The 9,887-nt window shown below is 42.4% G+C and overlaps 1 protein-coding gene across 1 annotated transcript; it reads right to left on the bottom strand.

The window, feature by feature from the left end:
* Positions 1-1,091: 1,091 nt before the first annotated feature.
* On the bottom strand, positions 1,092-7,408 carry LOC123964082 (disks large homolog 1-like; the record flags this gene model as incomplete). Its single annotated transcript, XM_046041194.1, has 8 exons — positions 1,092-2,168; positions 2,354-2,445; positions 2,565-2,674; positions 2,775-2,947; positions 3,068-3,169; positions 3,579-3,629; positions 4,793-4,834; positions 7,162-7,408. Coding segments are annotated over 8 exons (924 nt in total), but the record flags the coding sequence as incomplete, so codon positions are not given.
* Between the last annotated feature and the right edge of the window lie 2,479 nt (positions 7,409-9,887).

The following is a 9,887-nucleotide window of genomic DNA, read 5'->3' as shown; positions in this document are numbered from 1 at the left end:
TCAATATAGACTTTTATTATAACAAAATAGGCAGTTTACCGAGGGTTAAATATCTGTCAAAATCTCATTGTACAATAACCGTCTGCGTGTTCGGGACACACCTGCGGACACCTGGAGGCGGCCGCTCGTCTGCAGGTTCACGACTCACGTCGCATGATCGACATCGCTTTTAATGGTAAGACACTGACGGACGTCTGGCGGGTTCGAACTCGCGGCGTAGAGGGCGCCGCTCCGAACCACACGACCCCAAACACACTGATGATGATAAAATCTGTTTAAAATCAGCTGATCTGTAAAAACATCTGGTCTCAGCAGGTCGATCTGTCTTTCAAACTTAAACATTTGGAATTTTTTCAATGATTTTTTATAATTACGAGATAAAATCGTTGTCATGAGAGAGAAGAAAATTTTTATAATTACAAGAAAACTGCCAGTTTTCTCACATTTTTTTTGTGATTATGAAATAAATAACCTATATTTCTCTGTAACTTTTGGTTTGCTTGTGATAACATACTTTTCCTGTTATTACTTTATTCTGATTATAAAGTTGTTTTCTATAAATTAAAAATATTTATGTAAATGTTTACTCAGATATTTACTTATCATTACACAAAAACAATGTTATAATTACAAGAAAACTTCAACTTTTCTCACACATGATACACTTTTCTTGTCATTATGCATTTTCACATATCAAATTTTTCCGTAAATATGAAAAAATCACTTTTTTCTCAGTAATTTTTGGTTTGCTTGTGATTATAAGATACTTTTCCTATTATGTCTTACTTCTAATTATAACATTTGTTATCTCTTAATAATAAATATTTTTGTACTTCTTTATGTATTCATATAATTGTATTTCATTACTTCAAGAAAACAATCTCTTGATTTTTCTTGATAGACAATATTCTTTACTTTTACTTTAATTATGATTTTTTTGCTATCAGGAAAGGTTTCTCATTATCATGTTTTCTTAAGACAATAAATTTGTGGTAAATGTCTCCAGTCTGTCTTTGTCTTTGGTGAATACAGAGTCCTTCTGAAAAACGCGTTTATTTCTCTTGACGAGCGCAAAACTCTCTCTTGTTCTCCTCTTTCTTGAGTAAAACAATATTGTGAAATATTCTCCTTTTGTTTTACTTTTTTTTAAAGAAACTGACTCGTTTACAGACAGAACGACTTGAGGAGGTTATAGGCTATAGATGTTTTTCAGTGTAGGTAGAATTACGATGCCGTGACCTCTGACCTCTTCAAATGGGGGTAAAGCTAAATGTCTAAAATTTAAATGAATGAACTGAAAACAAGCTGAAATGTAATCTTTAAAAACACCCAGACGTCAGTGTGAAGCCCCACAGCGCCCCCTAGCAGCAGAGCAGGAACCCTGCAGAGCGTCCCGACAAACGTCCTGCAGCAGCGAGGAGCAGAAAGAGTTAAACTAAACGACTCGTGTACAAAAAAAAAAAAAAAGGGTAAAAGTGATCAAATGAGCAGAACAGAAGAAGAAAAGCTGTGACGTCAGACGCTGAGGTGAAAGGGCTGATGGGAAATAAACGGGGTATTAAATGACATGCTGTTAAAGCTCAAACGTGCAAAGTTTTGCTTTTTTGTGTCTCCGCCTTCCTCCGGACCGACAGACGCTGCCTGAGACTGAAACTCCGTCCGTCCGTCGCCGCTCACCTTACAAGACCAAAAAAAGGGAGAAAAACCCACAAAACAAAAACAAACTAAAGATAAAATCGTACGTGTCTTCTCGCCACTTTGGTGGACTCGTCTTCTTCCCGTCCTGGTTAGTTCTCCTCCCTTAAACATTAAGGAGCTGTACCGTGTCGAGTGTGGTGTCGGCAGACTTCCTGTGTGCTTTACTCTGCTGGTCAGGAAACCCAACATGGAGTCTTATCAGGCAAAAAAATAGAAAAGAAAACATCACTCTGGTCAGCCGCTGTGTCGAGACGTAGATCAGGGAGGGTGGGGGGGTAAGGCTGCCGTCTGCAGGTCGACTTTTCAAAATAAAACAAAGTGAATCTAAAGAGAGGAGCGATGGAGCGGACAGTGTTTTGATCCTCATAACTTCTCCTTGGACTGGACCCAGATGAACGGACCCGACTGCTCCTCGATGATCTGCTTCACCTGATCGTAGATCTCCTCCAGAGTGTCGCCCTGAACGATGGCTGAAAGGACCACAAACAACCCAGAGTTAACGATGAATAACGATGAATGAAGGTGATCATCTAGTTTTAAAGAGAATTTTTTTCCAACCATAAAAAGTAATTTCTTAATTTTTATGATGGGGACACAAGGTTCTGTTTGGTGTCCTGTACACGAGCTCTGTGGGCTGCAGGGGGCGCCGTCTCACCTGTGAAATGCTCGGTGAACTCCTGCTCCAGCTTGGTGGCTCTGTCGAAGGTTTTCCTGCCCTGCTCCTCCGTCAGACGCTTGTTCATCTCCCTGCGGGACCAAAGATCACACCGAGGTCACGCCACCTTTACTCCTCCCAGTTTAGCGCCAGCAGCAGAGTAATAAAACACCAACGAAGAAAAGCACAAAGCTCCTGCTGTTTGACTCACATGATGTTCTCCACAGATTTGGGTTTGATGAAGATGGCGATGGGGTGAAGCTGAGCCAGCTGCAGTCTCTTGATGGCGTTCCCCGACACGTCCAGGATGCAGTGTTTACCCTGAGAACCACAGAAGAAGAACATTTCTGTTAATTACACTCATGTTTCAGACAGTGAGTTTCTGAACTAATGATATTCTGTTTCCTCTGAGTCCTTGTACCTTCTCGGCCACCTCTCGGACCGACTGTACGCTGGTTCCATACAGGTGGTTGTTGTACTGGCCCGCCTCGATGAACCTGTGGTCCTGGATGTCCTTCTCCATCTGCTCTCTGGACACCACAAAGTGATAATCTCTGCCGTCCACCTCGTAGTCCCGCTTCGGCCGGGTCGTATCTGAGAGAGGGGGAACAAGAACGAGGTCCTGATCAGAGAGATCGTCAGATACCTGACCGAGAACACGACCCAACATGCCGTCATCGCTTTGAACTGGGTCCTACGTCTGAAGGGACTTACGGGGGACGCAGGAGCCAAATTTGTCGGGGAACTCTGAGATCAGGTCGTCGTTGATCCGATCCTTCATGGGGCCGAGGATGATGACGGGACGGGTGTAGTTCACTGTCAGAGAGGACGGAGACAGGAAATGATTTTAAGGTAAAACTCAGAACAAACATTATTATTATTCTCCTTTTATATTTTATTACAAGTTTTCTTTTGTATTCAACATTAACTACAACAAATTATATTAATATAATTTTGATTTACTTCTTTTAAAATATCTCGACTTATAATGTTGACTTCCTTTATCCCTCCGTCTGTGGACCAGTTTGTCTTTGTAAACGCTGTTTCAAAGCGTACAAACATCCGAGTGCACCTTTAAAAATCAGGTTTCCTTTTGGTTTTAACTGGAGAATATAAACGTATTTCTACCTCACATGAACAGACGCAGTACTTTACCGAACCTGTGAGTCACTCTGAGCAGTTTTACAGCGTCAGAAGAGATAAATGAGATAAAGTTCGCTCTCACCTTCCTGCTGACTGACGGGCTCGTACGACAGAACATACTCCTCCTGCCCACCTGTAAACACAAACAGGACGGTCAGCAGCAGTAACAGGAGTTCACCTGAAGGCATCAGAGGGAGGGATGGAGGCCGAGAGGATGTGATGAGGTCTGGTTAGTTTATGGTGAGTGATTCCTGAGTTCATGTAAAACATCATCACTGTGTTTCTGTTTGTTAACCAAAGGAAGGAAGTCTGGAGGTGGGAAGCAGCCGCTCAGAGGGAGCCTGTTCAAACCCCCAGTGATTGGGAGAATCACGCCTCTGCAGCTTGGAAACAGCCTTTTAGAGGTTGCTGAGTTTACCGGCCACATTCAAGCAGACAATCCAAGAGGAAGATGAAGTTTATCTTAACAGATGGGCGGATGTTTTATCATTATGAGCTGTTTTAAGGACATTTTCCATCCAAAGGTCAGAGAGATGAAAAGCTCTTCAAGTCGACATTTTACATTCTTTATTCTAATGTTTTGAGATATGGATTTTTGGATTTCCATCAGCTGTTATCATTAAGATTAAAACAAAAAAAAAAAGGCCTGAAACATTTTTACTTTATGTCTAATGAATCTAGAATTTATTACAGTTTCACTTTTTGAATTAAATTAAAGAAAATGAACTTTTCCAAATATTCTAGCTAATTTCACTGAACTTCTGGAGCTGCCGTTAAACCATCACAGCCGAAGAAGAAGGACACGGCGAGGCGACGTCATTAAAACCACGTCAGTTTCATGTGTTACAGCCTCCTCATGCTTTCAGATCTTCACACAAAGTCACTCCTCATGACCGTCAGCGTTTATTCATCACGTCTGTTTCCACTTTCAGGCAAACATCAACTTTTCCCCCTGGAGTTTGGGCAAAACACTGTGTTGTTTTTAGTAATTATAAATAATTAATAATAATTAACGAGCACATTTGAAAACTCACTCTACAAACACACACATCCACGCAGAGTCCATGCAGCAGTCAGCAGCTTTACAACAGCCCGGACAGACGTTCAGCAGCGCTCAGGGAGACAGACCGTGTGTGCGTGTGTGAGGTCATGCTGTTATTGGCCAATCAGCCGTCGGTGCTCATTAATGACATCAGCGAGGGCGGTTAGCGGTTAGCAGGTTCAGCCTGATTGTTAGTGTTTCCTGCGAATCATCGAGCGGAGCAGGCAGCGTCGACGGCAGAGTGTCACACTTACGGTAGCTACTTTCACTATCGCTGGCGTTAGAGGTCACGTGTTCTGGAAATCACAACAAAACACAGGACACACGGGGTCAGCGGGGAGCACCGCTTTCCCATGATGCTTTGTTCCAGAGCCAGGATACATATATATATAAAAACAGAAGACTCGAGGTCACAGCAACACAAATATAACACAGAATAAAACGTTCAGGACAGACGGGAAAAGTCCAAAACTTTCCTAAACTGTTCCATGACTACAACCAGAATATAATCACTGCTTCATTATGTGAATGTGTTCCTGAAAACAGGCCCGGCCGATATGAATAAAATCACATTTGAAAGAGCATTCAGTAAAATGTGGTGAAACAGTAAGCCTGACGTCTGCAACGACGCTTCACGCTCAGCTGATCACTGAAAATTAATTAGCTGCAATTTTCATAATCAATTAAGTAACTTTTTAAGCAATAAGTGAGAATATTTTCTTTGTCTTCCATCGTCGTCATCTAAACATCTTTGTTCTGGTCTGAACGAGACATTTGAAAATGTCAGCGTGGGTTCTGGGAAGCCAAACAATTCATCTATAAAATAACTGGTAGATTAACTGATAACAGTTCGCTGTAGTGACATTTAAACAGAACAACATGAAATGCAAAACAGGATGAGAGTCCACTGAAGTTCCTCTAAATACAAACCAGAAGAAAAAAAGATTCTCTTGTTTTTTTACCTCACGTGGAGCCAAATGTTCATAATAATAATAGTGAACAGTAAAACATTGTGCAGCTTCTGTTCCTCAGCACAGCCTTTGGTTTGTGGACGTGATTCATTAAAATTCAACCTTAAATCAACTCATGAACAAGTTTTATCCTGCAAACATTTAAACACTGATGATGTTTTACAGCGAAAATCATTCCTTACAAAATAAAAATACTTCTGTTCTTCACTGAAACTCACAAAGGCTCAAAGAGTTAAAATGTCCAACAGTTTTCAGAAGCTTTTAGGATTTCAGGCTGAGAACAACCTGCAAATGACTTCCAATATCAAATATCAGGGTAGTTTATCATTGTGGGCCCTTCATGCTGCACACAGAACAGATCATTAAATGGATTTTAAAATATGGTGACATGTTAGATTCCAGATGATATTCCAATACTTTATATCATCTATTGGAAACATAAACACAGAGTGTATCTGAGTTTACTGAGCTGAGTAAAGCTCACTGTTATTCATTTCAGAAACAGATCGCTTCAGCTTCTAGCCTGAAAGTCACGTCTGATTACTTCCTGAAGTCTCCAGGTGGATCCAGGTGTGATGGTGCCACCTGGTGGACACAAAGCGCTACAGAAAACTTCAACGCTGCGAGCTGTGAGAGGTGGAGGAGTGAAAGCTGATGAGTGCGTGACTGAAGAGATGGAGGATCCTCGACCGGTCGGTGGTGAAGAAGGAAGGAAGGAAGGAAGGAAGGAAGGAAGGAGGGAAGGAGGGGGTTTGATGCTTTGTTGGATTTATTTTGTTCCCTCTTTATAGTTAAGATATTTTAATATTTACCTGTTTCTTTATGGCTCATTTTATTCTTTGGATTAGTTTTTTTTTAAACCTCATTTTGAAAACTGCTGTACAAAATTATAATTTCCCAAAAGTTTTCTTCTGCTTTTCTGATTGATCCCACTGACCGTTAAATAAAATAGTTAAATCTCAACTTAATTAAACTAAATAACGGCCTCAAGTCAACGCACTTCTATTCAAACACAATAACAGTACTGAAGATTAATCAGAGCAACAAACTTGAGCTTTTACATTAAAAATAATAAGATGTTAAGTCAATCTCAGGACTTTCAATCTAAACATTTGACTAAGCATCAATACATTTGTTCTTTTCACTCCTGTGTTTCATTGGTTTACCTGTAAACGGGTTTCCAACAGAGCTACAAGGCTCTTATAAAAGTTTATATTCTACAAACACTGATCAGTCTGAACAAGGATCCAGGTGGGGGGTGAGGTGGGGACACACTTACTGTGGCCTTTGGGTACCATGTCGTCACTGTTGTCCTGAGGTCAGCAGAGCCGAGTGAACAACGAGGAGAAAAACAACCACAAGAAGAAACACAAAAGTTACTGAGTTTCAGCGACAGAGAGAGAGCAGGGGGAACGCAGCCGGCCGGCGGGGCTGCAGGGCGGCCATCTTGGCTCCAAGGAGGAGGAGGAGGAGATCGGGCCAAATATTCCCAGTGGAGCAGTTTTTCATTTGCATTTGTGCGTTTGGTTTTAGCCAGGCCCTGATGCCGCCGCATAGCCAGCACCACCAGCTGACCTCTCTTCCTGTCGCCGATCAACCGTCTCTCAGACAGACCGCCCAACCCCCGCCTCCCCGGTCGCGCCGGTACTTACGGTCGACGTCGCTGGTCTCCTGCTCGCTCGCCTCTTTGCTCTTGTAGAACGGAAACTTTCGGGAAAAGAGGTTCTTTTTACGCTTGTCATTGAGAGACTGCTGAGGAGGAAGAGGAGGAGGAGGAGGAAGAGGAGGAGGGGTGATGGAATATAAAAAAAAAGAGGAGGAAGAGGGGGGAGATGGGGAGTCTGATGTCGGTTCTGACAGAATGAGAGGATGTTTGTCTGGCCGGCAAATTAAACAAAACTAAAACTCCTTAAACAGAAAGTAGACATTAGAACTGGAAACTAAATAATAATAATAATAAATCCAGTAAACGATGTCAACAAAGCCTCCAAAACACGACTAACACAGCTGTGACAGCATCATCCCTTCCATTCAACAGGCTTTTAATTTGAAATCTGCAGGAAGTGTTGAGTTTTACTGCCACAAAGCAGGAACTACTAACTGAATGAGAACATCTGTTACACAGAGCAGGTGTTTCAGCTGAGATCATTTTGATTTATTTACAGTTTTACTATCTTAAACTATCATTCTGGTCTTATTTGCACCTGTCCTGAAGAACCGTACTCGGCTCCACTCAGAATATATCTGTGGCAGCTCACGTCACCAGAGGTAAATCTGCCCTCGAGCGTCCTCGTTGTTCTGAGTGACGTGGTCCCGTCAGAGTCTGGGAGGCTGAGTTTAACGCAGTGACAGTGAAGGCAGCAGATGTCAGACCAAAGGAGGATGAGGAGAAACTGAACATGCAGACGGACATGCAGAGACACAGCGGCTACGAGCTGACGGGAGACGGTCAGCTGACTGTGTCTTAGTGTTGGAAAACTTCCTGTCAGAGCTCATCGGCAATGAAACTCAGAGGACGTCACACAAACAGAAGGAAGAACGCGTGTTTCTGCTAAATCACCTGACACGCGTCAGTCTAACAGCGGAGGTCAAAGGTCACATGGAGGTTGTGTTTTCACCAGGCAGTGGAGCATAAAAATGAATCAAAGTGAATGAGTAATTTCAGACGACATCATAATTCTAAGCAGGTTTTGGATGAACAGCCTTTATCCTTAAAGAGTTATGTTTGATATTTAAGTTCCAGGAAAAAGAAATGTGATTCAGATCAATCAGCATGACGACGGTGGAAACGTGAGTCGGAGTTTGCTGTCAGGGCTCAACGTTAACTGTGGGTTAACGTACTTACTGGCCCTCCCTCCAAAAGTTATTTATCAGTAACAAAACCAAGTTATGTAACATTTTTTAATCGTTATTAAATACATCCTGGATATTAAAAAAAAACTAACTAAAATGCACAGTTAAAATTATATAAAATAAAAAAAGTTAACTAAACAATTTACTTTTAAAACAAAACTTACTAACAGACTCAAACATGGCGTGCTCCCTCTCTCCTGTCAGCAGGAGAGAGGGAGCACGCCATGGTAGCGACCTGTCAATCACAAAGAAGTCCCGCCCAAAAGCATTCGCTGCATTATCTTGTCTCTGTTCCTCTAAATGGGACCATAATTTACTAAATGAACATCACGCTGTGTTGAAGAAGACTTGAAACTAGAGACTGAGACCAGAAACTCATCAGGAAAGTGTTTACTGAGGGAATAAATCAGCTGAGAAGTAGAAACAGTTTTCTTCTTTCTGCAGCCCCCTGCTGGCCGTTTGAGAGAACACAGGTTTAAGTTGCGTCTGCTTGGTTTCACTGTCAGACCCAGAGGTCGCCGCTTGGTTTAGATTAGAGAAATAACATTTGACAACCGCTCGTCACGTCACTACAGCTCTGGGTTGGTGAAAGAGCTGCAAAACAACTGCAGGATGTTGAGTTTCTAATTTACTTTAATACTAATGTTTTTGCTCTGTGAGTTGCTAATTCAACTGTCCCGACGTTACTTTTTACAGGCCGCCGTTGTTGTTGAGCCCTGAAAGTCTTGCAATAAACTCCTCTTCCTCGTTTCCACCGGCGTCTTCCTGCAACAACTCTCCTGACATTTCAGAGCGAGAGTTTCCTGTTAAAAACAAAGGGGGTCACTGGGAGTCCCCCTCGTAGGGATCCTTTCCTTGATGTTGTCAGACACCTGGTGTAACAGTCTGAGCCTGTCAGGGGCAACAAGAAGCTCTTTCTGTGGACTTTTGATGAAGGAATACGCTGCAGCCGGCTGAAGCATCTACTGCACGGATTCTTAACTCTGCACCAACACATATGTGAGAAAAGGGCCCAGGTTTAAAAGTCCTGAAATGACCCTTTAAGATCCGATACGAGGTCCGAGACAGGACGGACCCAGCCATGAGTTTAGGAATCACTTCAGTAGTAGTCTTCCTGTCTTAGAAAGCAGTCTCTTACTGCTGATTGCTGCTGGGCAGGTGGTGCACGGTGGGTTAATCAGAAAACAGCGGCTGCTGGAAACCTACTTTTTATTCTGATTAGCTCCTGTCTGAGTTTGTTTCTAAATGTGAGGACGACTTGTAAAGTAAGATGAACCTGCCTGCAGAGGTGATTCTCTGTGGATCCACAACCACCAGAGACATTTGACCTGCTGTTCTTAAAAATAAATGTTGGTTAGTGCAGCTTTAAATTGACTGCTTTACATTAAACTCAACGAAAAAACAAACCAACACTTTACTGAGCTTTAAACTTTTGCTCTGCGGTTACTCATCAGCAGGAGGCGGGACTACTGACATCATTACATGACATGCCGCACTTTAATGTTATCCAGCAGGAGGGGGGGGG

Source organism: Micropterus dolomieu, unplaced genomic scaffold (assembly GCF_021292245.1).
Source record: "Micropterus dolomieu isolate WLL.071019.BEF.003 ecotype Adirondacks unplaced genomic scaffold, ASM2129224v1 contig_475, whole genome shotgun sequence".
In the NCBI taxonomy this organism is placed as follows: Eukaryota; Metazoa; Chordata; class Actinopteri; order Centrarchiformes; family Centrarchidae; genus Micropterus; species Micropterus dolomieu.
This window is presented reverse-complemented; position numbering and strand designations above follow the sequence as displayed.